The 25,314-nt window shown below is 32.3% G+C and overlaps 1 protein-coding gene across 1 annotated transcript; it reads left to right on the top strand.

Annotated features, from left to right (window-relative positions):
• Positions 1–7,874: 7,874 nt before the first annotated feature.
• Positions 7,875–8,105, top strand: LOC120598882 (keratin-associated protein 19-5-like). The gene has a single exon (XM_039857972.1). The coding sequence runs from the start codon at positions 7,875–7,877 to the stop codon at positions 8,103–8,105; it is 231 nt and encodes a 76-aa protein (XP_039713906.1).
• Positions 8,106–25,314: the final 17,209 nt, after the last annotated feature.

The raw sequence follows: 25,314 nt of genomic DNA, 5'->3' as shown, positions 1-25,314 counted from the left end.
TTGACATGGCATTTTTCTTTACCAAAAACATCATACCAAATAATTTTTTTCAATCTAACAAGGGAAGGAAACAAGACATAACTGTGAACTAACATTGGTTAGCTTAAGCTGATGAAAAACAGAGCTGACTCCAAAAAGCTTTCTTATAAATCTAAACTTCAGTTAAATCTGAATTTCTTCTGACAAGAATAGAGTATTTTTTGATGAAATAAAAAAAGATGTAAGCAAATACCAATTTTTTATAACATCAAATGATATAAAATTAAGATGATGATATAAAATTGATATTTTGATTAAATTGGTCAAAACTGATCAAATATGTTTGATTTAGTCAAATAGTCATATCGAAAATTTGCAGAGCTAGATGAGCCATTAAATGGCAGCTATACCATGTACCTCATATTGCAGAAAACAGAAATCTCAGAGAATTGGCATCAATGAAGTTATACTGGCTTTAGTGACAGAATCAGAACCAGAGCCAAGGTCTTCTGAAGCTAAATGCCACAGTGCAGCCTCCTTTCCGTGTATTTTCTCCCTTTAAAATGCAGCCAAATAGAGTATCTTCAAAATTCTGCTCAGCTTCCATGAATATACCTGCTCTATGGGGGTGTGAAGGAGGGTTTATTTTCTTAGGAAGAATGACCATTTCTATAACATTTATTGTTTTGATATGGAGAATTGAAACTTAATTTGAGTGTTAGCCTTATCTAAATTTCACTGATATCTATATACATCTCCTTCTATACATCCATATGTATATGTATATCTATATCAAAAGATCAAAGTCTTCATTTGAAAAGTACAAATTTATTTCATCTACATAATGACAAATTAGCTCAGCCATCAGTTATCACCTAATCTTTGATCAGGGTATTGTAGAATCTCAATGTACAGAGCAGTTGAGGTATAGTGGGTGGCTCTATATTTCATACATAATCAGGTAACAGTTTATAGTCTATGGACATGACCTATAGGGCTAAAGATAAAAACTGCCATCGATGTCATTAGATTGACTAGCATTGTGTATGACATTCCTAGTGAAATACATTAGCATATTTTATTACATTTTATTTTATGATTTAATCAATTTTGTCTGAGTAAAAAAGAAGCATTATGAGTTTATAGCAGAATGCCTTTCTTCCACAAAAAGTTATCATTTGACCAATAGAAGAACATATTTTTATTATTTTACATATCAACACAGAATCTGAATTTCATAATCAATTCATTGTCTTTTTGTACAAAGCTCTCACAAACGGAATGACAAAGGTAGAATTGTAAAAGTCTTTGAGTTCACTAAGTTATACATTTCTTAATTTCCAAAAATAATTAGTATCCAAAGGCTATTACCATTGTCCAATTTTTTTCAGCTCAGAAAACATTCAGTACAAATATTTGGTTCATTATATTTTACAACTTTTGTCTTTTAATCTTATATATGCATATATATTATACATATGTAGGTATATGTATATATGTGTGTATATCTCAGTGATATGTATGTATATGTGTATATATATCTAACTATGAAATATATATATTTTACTATTTTCCTTTTTGAAATTACATAAATAAATCAGGATATATTTTATTATTAAGCTTTTTAAAAGAAATTGTAAAATCTATTGGTTTTTATCTCATGTAGACATAGCTATTTGCATCAGAAACAAAATGAATTAGCCCTTATGAGAGTCAAAAAATCTAGCAACTTTACTTAACTATTCATGAAATTCTTAAACTTGTTACTTTTATGATTGTTCGGCTTCATTATCACTCACTGAGAATAAAATATTGTGCCAACTGTTTTTTTTCAGAATAAAAGTTAAAGATGGAATAAATTTTGCTAAAGAAGAAAAAGAGATTTAACAGCCAAGGCAAACATAGGCTTACATATTTCTTTAATGTTTGATGTTATGGAAGCTTTTGAGTTTTTATTCCATCTTAGAGCTTGCTACAAAACATTAACTGGTAGAATTCATTTCTTCATTAATTCAACAAATATGTTTGGTTTGCACGATCAGTGAATAAATTCAGCTGGGAATATATAGTATCAAAAATATTACTTATAAACCTTAAAACAAAAGGAAACAAAAAATAAAACAACAAAACAAAATTCTCAATTACATGTTAAAGTCATGTAAAGGGAACATGTAAAGTCAAGTCATGTAAAGTAAAAGCCAAGCTCAAGATATGGTCACATTCCTGTAGGTCTTAAATTTGGGTGGTGGGCTTAAACTTGGGTTTCCTTTCCTATCTTTACAGAGTGATCTGAAATCCACAAAGGCCAGCAAATTAATATTTATATTCCTTTTTTTTTTTGTCTCAGTCATTTCCTCACTATACATTTATTTTTGTAGATTTTCAAAGCATTGAGATTTTAGGAGACTTTTAAAAAAATATTACACACTCTTAAGAGTACAGAAATATATGTATATATTTTAATTTAAAACTTCGATGAATTAGAATATTTTATTGAAAACATTTGCTGATTGCTTAAGAGAAAATAAAGAATAGGGCACCAAGAACTGATAAAGAAAATATAAGGACAAAAATATCATGCTAAAATTAAACATGTGAGTAGAGGGATGAAATACTGTCAGAAAAAAATGGATAATAGCAAAAGAACCAGCAGGTTCAAGTATATATTGGGAATGAGAGCAGAGTGAAGGTAGAAAGAAAAATTGGGTAAGAGAAATGATGTATGCATTATCAGGAAGAGGAGAGAAGGAAGAAAAATGGTAACTGTAAAGCAGGGAGCCAAGATCGTCTGTATTTTTAGATAATACTTTTCTGTTCTGGGAAAGAGAGGAATGGTATAAAAATATTTTTGAATAGGTGTTCAGACTGGTTATACATGTGAGTTTGTTTTCTTAAACCGTCCCTCAGATTCTGAAGTAAATTTTACTATGTTGATAAACCAGAAAGATATTTTGTAAGAGGATATATAAAATCCAAATAGTTTTCTTGTTCCTGTGTGTGTGCATGTATTTTTGACTTGAGAAATAAATTTGACAGGTTTAAGTATTTTAAAATTGATCAGTATATTGGAATCTAGTTGGAAAAAAAGATACGATGATCCAAAGAATGATATGAATATTAGAAATGACAAAATATTTTATGAGAAAACACCATCAAATATCAATGATGCAATATACTTAGTAATGAAGAATTCTATTTAGGGAATTTTTATTTTGTGACTTTGAAGACAGATTTTTTCCTCATTAAAAAAGAAAGAATGTAATGAGTTCAAGGGTGTCCTAACTAGGCAGCTATGCAAGCTCAAAAATTTTAATGAGTCTGAGTCTCTCCTTGTGTTAACAAACAGATTATTAATAAGTTACCTCAAGTAAATGGATATTTTGGAATGATACAAAAGAATGGTTACAAGTTTTATCACATTTTGTGCTCAGGGTATGTAAGTGTCCTCTTATACATGCTAACATTCACTCAGCAAACAACTTACCATTGAACAGCAAACAACTTACCATTTCTGATACTGTGAGCTATTATGCAAGCTACTACAGAGGGCTGGGCTGTGGCTATAGAAGCTGCGGATGCGAATGCTGCCATCCCTTTTATTATGGAGGTTATGGATATGGCTGCTGCTGCCCATTGTGCTATGGAAGATATGGACCCTCTGGCTTCTACTAAACTACTCTAGTAACTCAGCATCTGTTATCATGAATAGATTTGCCAAAATAATCTTCTGTCAGTGGAATGAGTTACTGTATGCCAACGACCAAGAGAAATCTCAGAATTTCAGAGAATCTATTATTTATAAACATGTCTGCATCATGTCTCCTGGCATCCTCAGTTTAGGTACTAACAGATGACTTATGCTGAATACACACTAAATGACCTAATTTCAAGTAAAAAAAAATGTGGCTTTTTTCGGTTCATTTAACTCAATTATGTGTACATACTTATATATAGGTTTTGCAATTTGCCAATTAGAAATACAAAACAGATAATTATATATGCATGTATACATATATATATAATCATATAGAAGAAAACTATAGTTCGAGAATTATAATTCAAAACAATAGAATGTCACGCTTTGTTTTTATTTTTGTTATATAACATTCAGAATTGAATTTGACAGCAAAAATCAACCATGGAGATGTAAATATATATGCATTATAAGAAATTAATTATTTCACATAGATTGTATTTTATCTATATATAATTCTTAATGGAGTTCAAGATTTGGAACTAATCCTCTACCTCCTTCAAAAATTCTGATCGTCTCCTTTTATATTTTTTATAAAAACAGGTGGTATTAAATATATCTATTTATGGTTGCTAGACATCATATTAAAACTATAATCATAGCAAACTTTCCACAAATCTTATAATCCATATTTATAAATTTTAGAGAAAGTAAGCTGTTTTTCTACGATTCTTTGAATTACATATTATCTTTCTTTATTCATAATGTTCTGCTTTTATCTAGTGTGTTATGCATGTAAAGTAAGAGTGACTTAAAAGTCATGGCTGAATAATAAAATGTGGCCTTTGGTTATTTAACTCATTCGTTTCACTTATCCTCTGAAGAGAACACTGTTCTTCAGCATCCACCTCCTTTTCGTCATCATGTTGAAGTAATTGTAATCAAATAAGGACAATAACAAACAGGAATATCATTATAAAGCAAAATATTATGTGGCTTCAAGTGACTAAAAATATCATTCAATATTTAAAAGCAATCATAGAAAGCTGAGTTTTGGTAAAATATTGTCCCTTCAAAAGTGACTATTTTATTGGGAGTATGAGAAATTAGGAAGAGTATGTAAAATAGCTACAAAAATGTTTTTGTAAAACTGAATGATATCTTCAGGTAATGATATCATCCCCAGTGATATTTGATATAAGCTGGGCAAATGTAATAAAACAAAGATAAAAGTAGAATTATAGAATTAAATTCTTGAAAGGGAACATTAAAACTCTGCAATCCTGTCCCATATGTTTGTAGGCAGGAAAACCCAAATTATGTGATTTTCCCTGGTAATTAGTCAAGACTAGGGCCAGAACCATGCTGTCTTTAGTCCCAGGTACTTGACAACATGCTGACTTTCTTTTTATGTATTTTCTCATAGAATATTGTCAAATAAACCATTTTGTAAGTTCAACACATGGTTAGAAGAAGAGCTAAGTTATCATAACTGATTTAATGGAGATTGGTCACTTGACATCTATGTTTTTCTAACACTTTTACTGTTTTGATAGTGAGAATTATACCTATCAATTTCTAGTTTATCTGCTTTTGAATGTAACTAAATAATGAGCAATGTTAAAACTCAACTAAGTGACAACAACAACAAACAAATAAAATACAAACAATACTAAACAAAAATAAGCATCATGAACTCTTCTTTCAGTCAATGCTTCCTGGAATATATGTATTATCACAGTGGGTTGAGCAAGGCAGGTAGAGCCAAGTAACTATTGAAGGCTATGAGGTTTGATCCAGTAAAATAGGATTTCTATTTTCCTCTCAGTTGGCTAATATCTCCAGGGAGAGTTTCCATGGAGCTGACAAGATAGAATCAATACAATCATTACTGCAGTTGACATTCTTAGTATAATCAATATTATCATAATTTTCTTCTATTTACATTGCATTGAACTGTATCTGAGTGAGAGGAAATGTTTTGAATTTATAACAAAAAGAGAACAATTTTTACTCCTCTATCCACCAACATGAATAGAAACTTGGGTCATGAGATAAAACTTTATAAAAAAATTAGAATAGTCCAAATCTGCACTTGATACACTGAATAGACAGAAAAATAATACCACCTCCCGCCCCCCCAATGAAATTTCCAATGTGACTTTTTCTTCACTGGTATATATAAAAAAATACAAAATACAGATGTGTCTCATATTTTTAAACAGTTGTTTTCTTGTTTTTACAGCTAGAGAACATTTAGAAGTTATGTATATCATAGTCATGTGTTTTCTTCTTTGAAAACAATTTTTGTGTTTATTGTGTTATTAAAGTTTTTTATTTGTACAGTCTTATGCATTAAAAACAAACGAAAAATAGCTCTTGATCATGGTCACATGCTCTGACAGAGCTACATGAGAACAGTGTGAAATCCTTAATGCTATGTAATTTATTCATGATCCTAAATGATTCATTAAAAATGGAAATATTTTATCATTTGGCTGATTTTATAAAACAAGAAATAAAAATAAAATGAATTTAGGTTGAGATTGCACTGAGATTAAAATTAATATTGAGTTAAATGACACTCTAAAACCAGAAAGCCTGTTGGAACTTAGGTCAGCCTTAAAACATTTCCTAGAACACCCAATCAGTTGTTCTGAGTATGATATATATAGTCCTTACTTTACTGTTAGTTAAAGTCATATAATTCTGATAACTTTGATCAAAAATGAGCATAACCACATAAAAAACTCAGTTTTTTGAGTTCTAAATTTCAAGAGACAGCTGCATTTCCATAGGGCTTAATCAGGTTTGGATCTGCTTTGGGTATTGATAACTAACTCTCTGGGCTCAAGGTCAAGTGAGAGACTCTGTGAATATGAGCCAAATGTCTCCAAAGAGTGTTTTTTCATTCCTTGTCTTTTTTTTCCAATTGTGTCATACATTTAGAGAATTTCTTAAGTATTCCAGATTGTACGAGTCCTTTAAAAATTTCAGATGATTTAGGAGTTGAAGTATGTTTTAGGCAAGTAACATTATCAGTATCTTAGAAAGGTCTTGTGATATCTTAGGAAAGGTTAGTTAGAAATTGCCTGAAAACAAAAAATGGTCAGAGATTAGGCAAAGACAGAGGCAAAGATATAATATTGACTGTGGAGATCTTGATGCAAGGAGTGTAGTGTTGACTTGAATATACAGGGGAGACAAAACCATTTACCCACTTCGCATTTTTACCTGCACGCAGTAACAAATCACGGAGGAGGGAAGTTGGGTGATGTTTCAAGTGCAATTTGAAAATGACATGCAAGATACATGGATAAATGATGACGGGTTAGAAAAAGAGGGAAAAGTGTATGGAGGCAAATATAATCTCTACATTTGTAGTAGCAGTGAGGCTAGAACTCATTCTGGAGAAAAGGCCCAGGATATAGAAAGAACTTTTTGAAGGCTTCTCATAAGATAGATTCTTGGTCACTGTGACTTGGTCTCACCACTTCTGACTCCAACGTGCTATATTTTTTAAACCAAAACAAGTATGTCAGTGTGTAAAGCCAAAAATAAATCTACCAATGGTTTATGGTAAAAGTTGTAAAACTCTAGAAAGCAAGTGAGCTTTTGTTGTTGTTTTCTGGTATACGGAGCAGGTGAACCAAGTCTTTCTTGATGTATTTATTTTTTTTAATCTTCTGAAAAGAAGTACATCCTTCACTGCTCATGTTGCAAAATGTGTGCTTTTTGAAATAAGTGATAAATTTAAGAGAGGTTTGACGGATTGTTTCTTGATATTTGGTAGAATCTAAAACAATTTCCCAAAACGCCTATGATAAGATATCTTATTAGAAATTTGACAGTATTTAATGGGACTGATGTTAAGTGCCTAGTAATAAAGAATTCTATTTAGGATTCGGCATGTCTATACTTTGAAGAAACAGCAATTCTTTTTAACAAAATTAGAGCAACAAACTCAGGAAGAACATAACTAGGCAGCCAAGCTAGCTCAGACATTCTTAAGGAGTGTTGTCAGGAGACCATAGATTTAATGAGTTGTCTCAGGCAAGTATAATTCATGGAATGACACCAAAGGTGGGGCACATGTTTTATCACATGCTCTGCTTCGAGTATATAAGCCTCCCTCGACACATTGACATTCGCACTCAGGATCTTGCATTGAACAGCAAACTAACACTCCATCCCTGACACCATGAGCTACTACGGCAGCTACTACGGAGGCCTGGGCTATGGCTATGGAGGCTTTGGTGGCCTGGGCTGTGGCTATGGCTGTGGATGTGGCAGCTTCCGTGGACTAGGCTATGGGTGTGGCTACGGAAGCTACGGATGTGGCTGCTACCGCCCCTGTTATTATGGAAGCTACGGGTATGGCTGCTGCCGCCCATCATGCTATGGAGGATATGGATTCTCCCGCTTCTACTAAAAATTTGCTATAAGTGGATGCTGATGGAAAACCTCCAAATGTGTTTGGTCCTATCTTGTGGTTTTATTCCAAAAATATTCGTCTTATATTCTCCAGGATCAGTCGATAGCTATTTATAAGTTAATAAACTGTTACTATGAATGTTTTGTGCTTTTACCCACAAACCCATCAGCTAAATGCATATTCAATATGCATAACCATTCTAGTTTGGTTTACTTTTCTTGCAGCTATTACCATGATGTTATCTTTCTAGCAAGACGCTGTATAAAACTTGCATTTTGTCCAATAAATTGTTTACTTAAAATGTAAATTAATTGTCCTGTTGTGATGTTTCTATTTTTATTATTTTAACATCTTATTTGGCAACTAATATAAAAAATTTACTTAGGAAGAAATGAGGTGTGTGGCTACGAGATATAGTATAATGCAAATGTTTCTAGTTCATCACATTGCGCAAACTTGAGAACTCATAGGCTGTCATATTAACACTAAATGAAAATAACTTACCACTGTCTACTCACTTAGGAAATCAGCCTCCTCTAGTGTTCCTCAAGTGTTCTTGGAATTACTAAGAATTGTGTCATTCGCATATTACATTAAAGTGCATTCTTCTGTGTCACATTAATATTAGCTAAATATCTTCTTTTCTATGACTACTTTGTTAGAGAAGTTTTAGGTTCACAGCAAAATTGGTAGGAAGGTACTGAGGTTTCCCACATACCCTCTCCTCCCACACATGCACAGACTCCCCCACTATCAACATCCCCCACCAGAGTGGCACTTTCATTACAGTTGATGATCCTACACTGATACATCATCGCCCAAAGTTCATAGTTTACCTGAGGGTTCATTCTTGGTGTTTTACATTCTGTGGGTTTGGAAGAATATATGATAGGCATCTATCATGATAATATATAGAGTATTTTCACTATCCAAAATAACCTCTATGTTCTTTCTATATCCTTTCCCCCACTGAAAATCTTCATGGTACCACCGGTCTGGCCAGGTATGCCTTTGCTTTTTTACAATCTTTGGCATGAAGCAGAGGAGGATATTGAGAAGCATCATTCATTTCCTGAGCAGGAACTGCACGTCTATAGTTGACATATGTTGATCGCCATCGTCCTCATAAGGCAGATCCATCTAACACTGACATGATGCGTGGAACCAAATGGTGCAGTGTTCTATGGAAAAAAGGAGTGAGGGAATCTTTTCTGATTCCTTTTCACACTTTATTAGAGGACTGTTAACATTCTCATGAATGAATGAATGCACAAAGTCAAACCTTTGTAATATACAAGATGCTTTATTAGTAAGAGTCTCATGGTTGTTAACAGTCAAGGTTATGGTCAAGGGACTTGGCTCTTTCTTCCATCAAAATTTATTCTCTCCCAGAAAATTTCTCAATTTCTCCCAAGGGACTTTCTTTTAGGCTGATTCCTTTGATTCACCACTTGAAACAAACCTCTTGGAACATCGACAATGAACACAAGTTGAATCCTCCTGTAGAAGTTTTCTTAACCAACTTTTAAAGTTGTCAGAGCAGCCTGTTTCACTAGTTCATCTGACATGACCAGACATGTGTCTGAATCCACTTGAATTCATGCTTGGATTCCTTCATCCCTACTACCCTACTACTTATCTCTTGAGAAATTCTTTTTTATTCTTCTATAAACCCAAAGGAAGAACATTACTGTATGAACAATTTCCCACAGGAAAACTGTTACCTTTTTACTTACAGTGTAATTTAGATTTCAAATCAGAAAACTGAGCAAGGGAAGCAAGAAAAATAAAATACAATAGAAGAGGAGAATCTATAGATCAAGGGCCCAGTCACTTATGTAGACTATGCCTTACATGATGCTGTGAGGATGACATGAGAACTAGTGTGAGTACACATACAAGTGCTTAAACTAGAAGGCATCAATTCAAAGAATCTCCAGCAGATATCCTTGGCAGGCATTTAATCTTGCTAGGGAGGTTTTGAAATCTAAAGCTTAGCATGTTCTAAATCCCTGGGATGTAATAGAGTTCTTTAGATTGTTATTTTATGCTTTAATCAGAGGTACAGTGGAAAGATCCCTGCAGGTTAACTGTAGTTACAATTCTATATGATTGATATCTTTGATTTTTTTATTTTTCGTTCTCTAAAAACTTAACAATATGTGAACTAGTTAGCACCTTTGCATATATGAGGGGTGTAAGAATATATAAAGCTTGTAGTATTTAGAGCTTGCCTTGATAAACATACTAAAAAATTGTGGGCCTTTTAGAGAACAATTATGTGAAACATAACATGTGATTATTCAAAAATAATTTTCTCTAGACAAATAGTACACCCTACTAAGTATGACCTTGTGTACCATGCATATTAAGTTGAAATGTTGGTCTTATTTGAAGATCTTTTTGATTTTTGATCTGAACTGTTCAGAAGCTATTAAATTTGATTTATGCCCAAAGATAATTAGTGATTCTCCTAAATGTCATGGTTTTAGAAGCATATTGCAAAAGCGATGTTTCTGTTCTTGGTTTGATTATTAAAGAATTAGAAGCTGGGAACATAAAACATATTTATAAATTACAGTCACTAACTAGTTCTGTTGGGAGAATTTTATTATGTCAGTAAGACACTAAAATGTGTATTTCTTCTCAATGAAAGTAGGGGATAAATCTCCTGATTAAAGATACAGGTCTTAATTCTGAAAAAAGGCATAATAATGTTGTGTACTCTTGGTATGTTAGTGAATAAAAATTGCATAATTTAGGATCCAGTATTAATGTTAAAGAATAGAATTGGAGGGAGAATAATTTCTTAAAACATGGATGGACAATAATCATATTCACATTTCATTACTGAGCTCAAACTGGTCACAGGTAATCAAATGATGAAAATCAATATAAAAGCTCTTTAATCAATGAAAAATGCTGGGCAGTTTAGTGCATAGTTTATCATATATGAGTAAAAATACAGGCTACCTGATCAAATTACGATGCCTGAATAAAATGTTTTTTATTTTTAATATAGAAAATTACAGATATAGATATCTGAATATATATCCATATATCTATGTATACCTATATATCATATCATATCTATCTATCTATCTATCTATCTATCTATCTATCTATCTATCTATCTATCTATCTCTATCTATCTATCTATCTATCTATCTATCTATCTATCTATCTATCTATCATCTATCTATCTTATTCAACAAATATAATTGCTCTTCTCCAAAATTTGGAGAACAAGAGTGAAACTATAGATCTAGCTATGGCTCCAGCAATGAGTTTAGAAATTCTGAGGCTTAATATTGTTATATAATTATATTTCTGCCAAGCATCTTGCCATGGCCTATAGATAAGAGCACCATAATCCATAGAGCCAGTCAGGTCTGAATCTGGAGAGGCTCCCATATCTCTTCTTTCATTTCCACATCCAATAACATATCCAAAAAAATAATTGTTTTGTCCTACCTCCTTGTATATAATCTTGTTTTACCCATTTTCTAATGTCCATAGTTGTCATCTGTCACTGGGACTATGGCTATACATTCTCATGTATTCTTATCTGGTTTCCAGGACTCAAAGCTTCCATTCACTCTTCAGTTCTTTTGTTTCAAAATTCTTTGTTTAAATAGACTTTTTATATACCTTCTTGGGATGACATACATGCTGCTATTATAAAGAAAATTATGCAACTCTCGGTGTTCTGATATGAAAAAATATATAACATAATTCAGTCAAAAAATCAATTTGCAGAAGAGCATGGACCATAAAGTTCATCCACCAGATATGAAGCTCAGTAAACATTAAATGAATTAATAGTGTAATTACCTAAATAATCCATAATCTTTCTCAAATATTTGCCTTTACGCTGGCTCCTTTCTCACCTCAGATAGTATGCTCTTCGCTTTTCATAATGAGCTCCTACTCATCTTCAAATAGCCTATTATCTCTGTTGTGATGTCTTCTCTTATTCCACAAGGCACCTGACAGCTTCACGTGCAAATGCCACTTCATGACTATCCTTTTGGCTCCTAGTCCATTACACAGCTTTTTATCTGATAGCACTTATCACCAATGGGTGTTATATATTTAATTGTTTACTCACATATTATCTGTCTTCCCCAGGGAATGTAAACTCCATATGGGCAAAGACTATTTGTTTTATTTATTGATGAATCTTCAGTGCCTAGAGCAATGCCTGATCCATGGGAAGTATTTCGTAAAACATGTACTGAATAAATCTACAATAGCAGCAACCTATTAATTATTTATTTATATGCCAGATTCTCCATTGAGTCCTTTTAATTATGTATGATTCTCTTAATGAAAAAAATAAGCATTTATTTTTATTTTAAACATCATACTATATTAACTTTTTTCATAGATGTTTATTAACCATTTATAATATGCTAGGAACTCTGCTTGGTATAAAAGTATAATCAAAAGGCAACTTCAATATAAATACTACTACTAATAATATATTTATTGCATACTTACTTTGCCTGACAAACATTATCACACCTACATTTCAGAATTTAGGAGATAAGTATTGTTATCGTAGTGAATAAGTGAGAAAAATTACAGTTTGAGGAGCTTAAATTACTATTCCAAATCTTACATTAGTGAGTTGTGAGATAATAATAACCAATGATAAATTAAATAGTAAAGAGTTTTCAACCTAAGCACACGGTCGTGTCCCCAAACACATGTAATCAAGGCGATCATAAGAATGTTACACAAATGCTACTGTGATACTGCTGCATAACACGCAACTATATACATCCATGCCATATAACAATGTTTTATGCTTATTCATCCAAGAGCTGAGAGAAGTAAGATGGCTTCTCTGGGTTCACTAACATGACTGGGAGTTGACTGATTACTGGCTTAGGTAAGTGGGTGTCTAGACTCTATTCCATATATTTCTCATTCTCTAATAGGCTAAATCAGATATATTCTCATGGAGATGGCAGGAATATGAAAGCAAAATAGACACCTGCAAGGATATTGGACATCCATACACAGAACTGGCACACATTAATTCTGTCTCTCTCTCTTTTTTTTTTTTTGTCAAAGAATGTTATACAGCTGAAACAGGAGTCAAAGTGGAGTACAAAATTATAAGGTAAAGTGAGTAAATCAGGAAAGGGGCAAAGCTTTGCATTCTATCATGGACCCTTCTACCTAGACTCTACTTTGAGAAATTCTTTTTCTTAGATAACGTCATTGGTACAAAGCAATCAATGGTCTCCTCTCTGCAGGGTGATGCTTCTCAAATTTACTTCTCCAGTTTGTAGGGATGCCAGATTACATACAGGACAACTTGTGAAATTTGAATTTAAGATAAACAATATGTTTTTAAAAGAAGTGTAAAATATCACATAGAATAGATTTATATTAAAAAGATTTCATTTACCTAAAATTTACTTTTTTGTATTTTATCTATATTTTTACTTAAATTTTTATCTATATTTTTATTTGTACCTTATGGCATGCCTCGAATATGGCCTTTCTCCTGATATTTATTTGTTTGAAGAATGTTTCCAAACGTGTCTATATAGGCAACTGAATCTCAACATGTTCTGATTAAATAGATTATTTTTCTCACACATGTATCCTTTCTGCTTCCTGGTCTCTGTTCCGACATTTCCATTCACCTAGTACTCCAAGATGGAAAAGTCAGTCATAAAAATAATTCTAATTTCTCTCCTCTCCTTATTAGTTGATTACTAGTTATCTTTAGTCCTGCCATTTGAATCTTTCTCACAGAGATTCCATCTTCTTTATCACCAATTCTCCTCTATTTCAAGTCTTTTTATCTCACCATCACAATATTTTTTATTAAGGGTTTTCCTAAATCAGATTTTACTCCATTCACATCTTAAGATGCCATTCTCCTTCCTATCCATCTCATTAATTAGAAACCCAAAGTTTGAAGTTAGACTGTGTGGGTTGCAATGTAAACTCAACTGTTGATTAAGTCCATGATGTGGAACAATTTATTTCACCTCATTAAGTCTCATTTTTGTTGTTTGCGAAGTGAAGATAATTTTATTATTTCTCCTGTAATGTGGTGAGAATTAAATGAGCTAGTGTTTGCAAAGCATAAAAGAATGGCCAAACACAGTGTAAATAATAGACATTAACCTAAATTCTTATTATTACCTTAAAACTTTATCCTCATAATAACTTTTTTCCTCTCTGTTTCATTCCATAGAAACATGCCCTCATCATATAAAACAGCATATAAGAACTACTCTTAGATCATATTTCAGAAAAACAAAAGTCTATGCTCAACTATATTCTTTCCACGTTTTCTTTTTTCTACAACTTATTGTATAATGTGATGTTTGCTTATCTTTCACCCCTGCTCAACAGTGAGCTTCCTCAATGAAATCTAGATTTACTCAACTTAATGCATCTACATTGAAATCCATTACAGACTCATATAGTGAAATATCTTACTTTCTTACTTCACTCACAGCTAGATTACTAGATAGCTATTAAACTTGATATGTTCCTATTATAATTTGCATTTCTTTTATGCTATATTTTATTTTGAAATGATAACTAAAATAATTTGCTAAAATGATTTAAATAGCTCATATTGGATACCAGATTGCTTCCTAGGCAGACAGTAAATGAACAGTGCAAGTACAATAAATCATTAGAACTCCCAACCCAGCAGTTGTTTATACAACATAAAGAGGCCCAAACCCAAATTCTCTCCATCAGTCTACTCCAAGACTCTGTTCAGAGATCTTAGAACAGCGCTATTTAATAAGCAAGGAAGTAGTTAAAGGAAAAAATTAACAAGCCATCTTCACTATCTTTATAGTACATATAAAGTATATATACACACATATATGTATATATATATATATATGAGAGAGAGAGAGAGAGAGAGAGAGAGAGAGAGAGAGAGAGAGAGAGAACACGATTGATTTAGTTTATCTGGAGAACCCTGATAGATATACTTGCCAAACAATTACTACAGTTTCCTAAGTCGAATCAAATCACCACTTAATACTACTTAATACTTAGGGTTATGACATGTGGTATGGTTAGAACTATAAATTTATTTCCTGAGTTTTGAGAGGAAGACAGACCGTACATTAAACATAACGTCTTTCTTTCTGGCACACCAGACACAAATGTGGAGAGGAAAAAAGAAAAAAAGAAGAGAAAGGACAAATCCTGAGTAAGACATGTAGAGGACAGGCAGGCTCATGCATAGTGACACAGTGACAGACCTGGGACCCAGAGGAGATCACATGGTAAATGAAATTCTAAGAATAGATGTGGCAGGGGTGATGGGCGGAGACCAAAAAGAGATAGATGAAAAGTCGGCAAAGATCAATCTCCTTTATAAAAATTATGCTCCTAGTTGATATAAATGTGTTGCAGAAAACATCATAAAGAAGTGCCTACCTTATTCCCCCTTTGGAAAGCTCTTAAATCAGCAGTGCAGGCAAGTGGAAAACACATAGACTCTCGAGTCTGCTAACGTAAGTTAAAATTCAACTTGTGCACTTAAAAGCTGTGATAACTTTGTGTATGTTATTACTTAAGCTCTCTAAACCATCTGTAAAATGAGGGTAATAATAGTATTTACCTCACAGGATGATTGTATTAAGTGAATTAATATATTTAAAGTTCATGCTACATAATAAGTATGAATAAACACTTATTATTCTTACCGTTATTATTGCCAAGGTGGAAGATACATTTGTCCCAGGGGCTCAGCTGAAGTGCTTATACCTTTAATAGAAGTTGGTTTTGAATATGGTAGACAGATCATGACATTTACTTAAAATATCTTTTTTAGAGAAAATGCCAGAGCAGTCATGTATAATTAGTGATCCAAAATAACCTTTTGAAATACAGTTGGGATATTACCTGATGTCATGGAGTGAGTTTATGGGAATCTCAACCAGAGTCAGATAAAAGCCAAAGCCTTGAGGATGGAAAAATTACCTCCAATAGGCACCAAGTTGATTAAAGGAATACTAAATTAAAACGTTAACATGTAGAAGGCCATCTGTTGCTGGAATCAAGGGAATATTAAAAGGTTTGGGGGCTCAGATGTCATCTGAGATGTAAAGGCTGCCGGCTTTACCATCCCCGCATATGAGGATATGTAAACTCACAGTGTAGAGAGTGATGGTGGAGCTCATGTAACTCAGCTTTTATTACCCGAATGAATTCATTCCTGCAATAGAGACTAGGCTGTGGTCATTGACAATCCAGGTTTCCACTGAATCTTTGTGGTGGGTATTGTAACCTCAATGGTTTAAGTGACCGTTCTTATTTTGGCCACAAAATAAGGACTTAAGACAGGGTGAAAATAATATTTTGGCTTCCATCTGGTCATGAAAATTACATTTTCTCAGCAATCAATTTAACACCCATTAATAAGATGCTAACTTTTTGCATTCATTGAGTTAACATCATTTTTGTCCCATCACTGGGAGCTATTTTGACATTTATAAACCAGGATCTCTCAAAATGACATTATTTCCCCCCCAAAATGACTTTAGTGAGTGACTATTTCAGTATTTAATTGTTGTAAAATAAATTTCAACTCTGATACCCTACAAATTATATCGAATTCTTCTAGTCTGCTTAATTTCTACCTCAGATGTATCATGTGGAAGAAGTTTTTATGAGAAAGAAGAAATAAATTCATGAGGTGCCGTCACCCTGGAGAGGAGGTGTGATAGAGTTATTCAAAGAACATAATTCTTCTGGTAGATTCTTTGTGTGAGTTATTTCACAGTTAAATTTTTTCTAATGAGAAAACTTGATTGCTTCGGCTAGTTCTTTGTGTGTTTTTATTCTGACTGGTAGGAAATATAGAACATGATATTTAAAATCAAAATAAGCAATGTATAACTAGGATTTAGAAATAGCATAAGATGCTGGTGAAAAACTAAGTCTATAGCAATTAAAACAAGTCAGCTCAAGCAAATAATCAAACAAGTTGATTTTGCAACATGTAGAGACTTTTTTTTTTTTTAATTTTTCTCTAATATTTTTGAAGCATTAAACATTCAGTGTATGGGCCAAAAAGTCAATAATTATGACAAACAACTTAGAAAAAGAAATGGCAACCTCATCTCAATAAAGATTTAACAGCAAAAATTATCAAAATTGTGGCATCATATACAACTTATTTAACCTATTTGATTGCACCAGTTCTTCAATTTAGAAAATCAGTTTAACTGCAGTTCATTTAACTTTGTGGTCATGCTTGTGCAGTAACTTTTTAACAATTGCTTGACCTTGATTCCAATATTCAGTTTATATCATTCATGATGACCATGTGAGGCATTATTTTTCTCTTTGTTGTTTTCACATAGCATAATGATTATGAATCTACATTGAATCTACTTATTGTTGCAAAAAAACAATGATTTCTGAACATTATGCTTCTTTCATGTTGATTGGACCTTCTAAATGATTAATGATTTATTATTTTTGGTAATAATAAATATTGTTCCCATAGATATCTGATTATAATGACCGGATAGATACAATCGTTTTTCAAAGCCAATTTAAATGATGTAGTTGATATAATAATCTTTTAACTCTAACAAAACATATCTCTTTGTTCCTTTTAGAAACAGCAATAGGTAGTCTATGGTGACTTTAGTTGTGATTATCTGTGGAGTTAACTTTTTTCAACTTTTATTCCAAAGAGTAGCATAGTGCAAACATCATATATCATTTACATGTCATGCTCATATTTTGTATACTACTCTCATAGTTCACCAAACCTTACTCTCTACATTTGTAAAATAAGGGTACTATCAACGTATTTTTACAATCCATGATCTTGTTTTTGTCATTACTACTGAGTAGTTTCTTTTTGAATAGTAAAATTTTATTTAGAAAATAAGACAAAGTACCTTTTAAAACAAGTCCTTTTAGTTTAGGACAAATGGCTAAGAAGTCTTATTACTACTAAAATTATTATTATATAGTACATATGTTTTTGTATTTTTTTATCTTAAGAGAATTTCCTTAAATGATGATTACCTGTCTCTATTAATTTTCTGATTGATAGGTAAAATCTGTAAGAAAAATATTACAACTTTCAAGACAAACATATGTCTCCAGCTTTATCTGAAGTACAAAGCCATAAAAAATCCTGTTCTTCAGTGTTTATTGAAGAATCTAGTAAGTATTTAAATTCATGACTTGCAATAATTTAGGTTAACTTTTATTTTTAAGACATTTTCCCCTTCATTAACTGATAAAAATAAAACCAATGAACATATGCTTTTTGATGTGTTTGAATTATAGTGCTTAGCAATTAGTTAGTCCAGCTAGCCTCAGATTTAATCATCTGAGACTACTTTATTTGAATTTGAAAATTAAAAAAAATGTTTACCATTTAAGACTGAATAATTTGCAACAACATAGATAAACCTGGAGAACATTATGCTAAGTAAAATAAGCCAGAGACGGAAAGACAGATATTACATGATGTCACTTATATGTGGAATCTAAAAATGTCAAGCTAATAGAAAGAGAGAACAGAATGGTTATCTGGGGCTAGGGACTGGGGGAAATGAGAAGATGTTGATCAAACGATATGAACTTTTAGTTGTAAGATGAATAAGTTCTGAAGACCTAATGCATAGCATAATGATTATGATTAATAATAATGTATTGTATATTTAAAATTTGCTAAGAGAGTAAATCTCAAGTGTTCTGACCATAAAAAAGTGAGATGATGAATATATTAGCTTGATTGTGGTAATAATTTCACAATATATATGTAAATTAAATCATCACACTGTATGCTTTAAATATATGCAATGTTTGTCAATCGTATATCAGTAAAGCTGTAAAAAATTTTACCATTTAAACATGCAATTTCACACTCAACGTTCATTCTCACCACATATATATGTGTACGGAAGGGAAAGCAAGAGAACCACTCCCTTCATTAAAGTTTTTGTTCCCTCCATCACAAGACAATAGTTGTCAAAAACACTCTTGGTCTTACCGACTTTCTTTGATTTGTTCCATTTCTTTCCTCATTATGTCTGCTTGAGGTCGCTTTATCTTATCACCTTTACCTAATTTCTCATTCTTTCTTCTAATATTTCAATTAGACATGGCTTTGAGTGAACAGACAAAAAAATTCCTTTCCAACGTCTTTACCTCTTTAAATTCTTCCTATAGTATGATAAATCCTTAAATTAATGAAAAATTATTTTAAAACACAGAATCAAACATTCTTTGACAAAGTAGAAACTACAAGTATCAAAAATACTTTTAACTATATATATGTCTAACCAATGTACTATATACTTGAAACTAATTTAAATAAATAAATTTTTAAAAATCTACCTTTTTGTAACTATCAAGTATATGTTTGCATTTGAACAAATGCATATGCGTGTTTATATTTGATTTTGAATTATGTGAGGAACATCCCTTGCTGGACATTTAACTGTGAAATTTATATTAACCTTTATTTGTATCAATATTAAGAGGAATATTAAGAGGAGTTTTGGACAGCTGAAAGGTTTTTGAAAATCAAAACCGAAAGCAGGAAAACACTTTTTATAGGAATTGATAAAGTATTAAAGTCACATGTTTCGGCTTGAGTATTCATCAGCTAGAGTCACTGAAATTATAAAGACATAATTTAAACACATCCTCTTTTTGCATTTTTTTCTTTGAGTCTCTGAAGGAAGAGAATTGAGTTTGCAGAAATCAAAATGGGGACTGTGGAGAAAAGAGGAGAAATGTTTTGAAAAACTGCTTTCATTCTTGTCATACAGATGGTGAGAAACAGTATCGCAGTAAGAAGAAATGTGCTAGTTTCTCATATGTACCTGCTCACCAGTAATTAATCACCACATTCATCTCTCATCTAGTCTTTAAAAACCAGCTTCTGGTAAGTTTCATAAACTCCCATTTATATGAGTGATGTTATGAAACCGCAAAATACCCCAACTAAGGCTTGGAAACTTGTATAAATTTCTATACCTAAGAAAAATCTTATATATCCCTGCTTGTTTTTATTTAGTGCGATTCTTCCTCGCTTTGCTGTTTCATTTATTTTAAATGACTTTATTGTGGAATGACTGAAATACAAAAAGCTGTACGTGTTTAATGTATTCAACCTGATGAGTTTGGAGATAAATATATATCCATGAAACCATCACCACAATGTATGCCAGAAACATATTCATCACTTCTAAAAGTTTCCTCCCATCCTCTTGATGATAATGATGATAACACTTAACATATGATCTACCCTCTTAGCAAATTTTTAAGTAAACAATACAGTACTGATAACTATAGCTCTGTGCCATATAACAGATCTTCAGGATTTACTCATCTTGCATAGCTAAAACTGTTTACTCTTTGATTAATACCTCATTTTCCACTCATCCAGTTCCTGGCATCCAGTTCATTCTACTCTCTGTTTCTATGAGTTTGACTTTGCCAGATTCATCATTTAAGTATATCATGTAATTTTTGTCGTTCTTTACCTGGCTTATTTCATATAGCATAATGTCTTCCAGTCTCATCAGTTTTGTCACAAATGGCAAGATTTCCTTTTTTTAAGACTAATATTCCTTTTTTTTTTGTATATACCAACTTTTTTTCATCCATTTATCCGTTGGACATTTAGGTTGCTTCTATGTCTTGGTCATTGTTAATAATGCTGAAGGAACGTGGAATGCAGGTGTCACTATTTCTATTCTGAGTGAAAAGTACTGCACCGATTTATAATCCCACCGACAATTCACGAGTGTTCCCTTTTCTCCACATCTTCGCCAACACTTGTTGTTTGTTGATTTATTGATGATAGCCATCTGACATGGATGAGGTGGTAGCTCATTGATTTTGTTCTCAATTATCTTTCAGTCCAAAGTATGCAATTTTATCTTATAAAAAGTTTCCAGAAAGCTAAGAGTTCTATAAACAACTAGTGACCTATGGCTGAACCATGGTTTAATAGAAATTTTGTTGCACTTTCTGGGAGAGAGATAGTGGGCTGTTATATAAAAAGAATAGAAAATTTGGAGGATAAATTCAAGCGGGAAGACATGGAATTAGCTGCTTTAATAACTCCCATGTGGATAATATTCACAGCAAATGTGTTCAATGTGTGAGCCTTGTATGATTAGTGGGTAACAATCTATTCGCAGATGATTTTTCGTACTTCTTTTAATAAGAAATAATAGAATGAAATGGCATAAGATGGGATGAGATAAATAAAAAAATTCAGAGTCACCTCACACATGCTAGGCTCTGAAGTAAAATATGTGCCTAGTATGGATCAGGGTACCACAGATTTGAAAGCATCTATTCTACAAGAGTATTCTCTGGCACCCATTGCCCTGACTACACAGTCAAGCCTGCTGCATCAGGGAGAGTGTGGGCATTCTAGTAGTAGAGCTGTTCTCTTTCATGGGCTCACGTACATAGAAGGAGGGATAATAAAATTCCTATGCAAAGTGCCCATTTTAATCTTACAGCACTTGAAAACAATTTTCTTCTTGAGCTAGATAGAGCCTATTTCTAATGCACTTAAGTAACATGGTTTTTTTCCCCTACTACTTTTAAAAAAAAAAACTTCCATGTAAGTTGTTTGAGAGTCCGAATTATGTCTTTTCATCTTTGTAAACCCAAGGCCAGCACAGTGACTGTCACACAGTTGACATTCAGTAAATATTTGTTAACTATCCACCAAAGAAACGTCCACGTTTTAGGACATGTAAATTAAAACTAGTAAAAATAGCAGTGGGAAGGACCTAACATTTGTCAGCTGCCTTCTATTATGTAAAAAGTTTTTTTTTTTTTAAATGTAATACCTCTTTTAATCCTTAGACTAATTCCACCAAATAGATTTTATCCAATTATAAAAATGAAGAAATTGAGGCTAGGAGTTAAGTCATCAAAGGTTACCAGCTTGTATGCCAGAAAAATCACCCCATGTAAGTAAATTTAAAAGAAAAAAATAGTTAAGTAAATTTCTCAAAAAGAATAAGTGGAAATTAAGAGATAAGATCTCAAGTCATCCTACCACAACCCAGCTCAGTGGATATTCAGAATCTTTTTTTCAATATTTCCTTCTTCCCTCCCTCCTCCCTCCCTCGCGTTTGATGGGATGCATTGATTCGATCTCGATCTGATCAGCCGATTTATGTGACGCTGATCTCGATGATTGAAATAAATATTCCTGCATATTTTAATACGCAGAGCAATACGTATGAAAGAACAAAATTAAAAAGTCCCATATTTTTAATTTTCTTGCTGGTTCTTTTTGTGTTTCCTCAATAATTATGTAAAACCGAATCACTTAAGTCAACATCATAATAGTTAGAAATCTCTAATGTTGTAGTTATGAGAATGTAATAGCCAATGAGCTTATTGAGAATGCATTGTATCTTACACAAGAAAGCTTGCTTTTTACTTAGATCTGCTGAATGAACACTCTTGTCTTTGTGTAAAGTGTCAAAATTTAGGTAGAACCTCTCTTTGCATGCAATATTGTCCAATTCTCCATACTATTTCTTTTATATCATCGCTCCTCAATTTTTACTCCACTTGCTCAAATAAATATTCTTAGATACTTTATCATGTATACTGTTATATCTATTTGGAATATTTTCAGCATGCATTTTACCTTTTACTGGGCTTTAAAAAATAAATCCATAGAAATTCAAATTGTTAATGGTACACATTCCTAATAACTGAATTCTACGAGATCTTTGAAAAAGAAATTTTCAGTATTTCTTTGATGTCAAATGCTTAGAAAATGTTAATAAGGAATAGAGACACTTTATTACCCAGAAGATTGTGATGATTTGCATCATACAGGTGAGTGCTCCTTTATCTATTTATTTTTACTCCTTGCATGGGGTGATATGGTTTAAAAAAATGGTTTTAAAAATAGAATTGAATTTTCAGTATACCACTGATTAGCTGTGTGATATTGGACAAATTAAGTTCTCTGTACTGCAGATGTCTTATTTTTTAAAAACGAAACAGTGCAAAGCAAAAGATAACTGAACTAATACCCAATTCAACTCTCTGTGTTGTTTTATGGATTATAAAAATATATTGCTATAACATGCATTGTTAAAAATCAAAGCCCACACAATTTAACTACTGTTTTTTAAAATAACATAAAAGTGAATAGACTTATGATTTAAATTTTCATAACTAATTTTTATTTTGGTCTATAATGAAACTTTTTAAATATTGTGATCTTGTTTTCAGCCAACAACAAAGACCTAACAATATAATTTGGTATTAACTACAAGAGTTGAAAAATAGGATATGGTCCACAAACTATAAAATATTTCTAATACTTTTCTAGCCAAAAGTATTCCAAATGATAAAACATGAAAAAAATGAATTGCAAATATTATTACAAATAAAATATTGATGATAACAATAAAATCAAAGTTCTTATTTAAAATTCTGTCCCCTAAAAGGTATATTAAATTTGGGTGGAAGAATAAATTTCTAAAATTACTACTCAGAAATTTACATTGATCTTCTGTTTCTTATATAATGAGATTTAAACTTATAAGTATGATGTCCATGCCAAAAGTATATGCCAAAAAACCTTCCTAGTACAAACTCAGTCTAACTAAAGTCATAGTTTATAGTACTGCTGATGGTTGTGTGTCAGTTCCATTAAACTTAAACTCACATCCTCCAGGACCCAGCATAAACCCTGACACATAGCAGGGAAAAATAAATATTTGTTTAAACTCATTTTCTCATACTAGAAACATAAATCTCTTTGCGTAGGGACTAGTTAGCATGAATATTTGGTCTATGTTAGCATGAAATATTTGAAGAAGTTTATAGTCAATAAAGGTCTCTTATGATGAATTGAGATGTTAAGATATTTAGAAAGTAAAACCTGTGACATCATCTTCAAAGCTTCAAAAAAAAGAAAAAATGAAAAAATGTGGTCTATGGTCAGCTCTATCGCTGCCAATTTCATCTGTGCTCTGTTCTTGGCCAGTGATTGCTTGGAAGGAACATGAAGTCAGGCCCATCTCTGTGAGACAGGGAATTCCTTTAATGGGTGCCTAACCAAACCTTTCTTGGAGCCACCCTGAAGAAGATTATTCTAACTCAATCATCCTCCCTTCTTTCCTTTCTTCCCTCTCTCTTTTACCGAGTTTGGACCTTAACTGTGGTCTAATAGCTTCCGCCAGAACATTATAGCTACCACCCCATTTTCCCTGACAAGTATTCCCCCTCCCCGCCCCAGCAAATCTCTTTCATGTCATATCTTATTTGGCAGCTATTTCTCAAAAGACTGCAGCTAACACATTAGAACAGCAAGATTTATTTTTTATATGAAGTGATATCTTACTTTTTCTGCTGGCAATGAGTTTTACGTGATTTCCTCACACTGCTTTGAAGCCCCTGTTGTTTGTGCTCCCATTGGAACTTATGTTTTCATCCAAATACTGCACTTGCTACATGACAGTGAGTTAGAATATATGTGTGTGAACTCTGTGAAGGCAGAGAATTTGTGTCTTTGTTTAGCATAATGCCTGCTCTATAATTGAAACTCGATAAACAATTTTTTCAATGAATGCCTAACTAAAAACAAAATTTTCTGAAGCAAATATATGAACAAATGTACTTATGAGGGGATATAAATTTCTTAAGACCCATAACATATGCCATATAATTAAATTTTCCTCTAAACTTCCTATTTTCTATCTAGCAAAATAATAATGGAACATTTGAAACAAAGAAGACCAAAGAAATGTTTTCCTAGTGAAGACAGTAGAAAGTACAGGATGCATTCACTAAAACTACCATACAAATAAAAACACGAAATGCCATAATTCATTCTAGAGAAATAAGTTTATTTTAGATGCCATATCTATTTAATATACAGTTATGTGAAAGAATCCTGGGAAAAATAAGAACACAATCTTAGAAAGAAAATAAAAGAAGTGATTCTGAGGTTTAGCATAAGAGTGAAAATTTAAGATATATCTCATATATCTGATTTAGAAAAAGGCAACAGATCAAGGTTACTTTGTCCACAGTGAATCATATACTTCCAAGAGGACTGTGACGGCAAATCCTGGTCACGCAGATAGTCAGTAATTGCACATATTAGACAGGATGAATGCTAAAGTTTCATGAAATGCAGACATAGGCATGAGATAATTGAAGCTAT

Source organism: Pteropus medius, unplaced genomic scaffold (assembly GCF_902729225.1).
Source record: "Pteropus medius unplaced genomic scaffold, Ma_sr-lr_union100, whole genome shotgun sequence".
In the NCBI taxonomy this organism is placed as follows: domain Eukaryota; kingdom Metazoa; phylum Chordata; class Mammalia; order Chiroptera; family Pteropodidae; genus Pteropus; species Pteropus medius.
The sequence above is the reverse complement of the archived record's forward strand: the minus strand, read 5'-3'. Positions and strand labels throughout refer to the sequence as shown.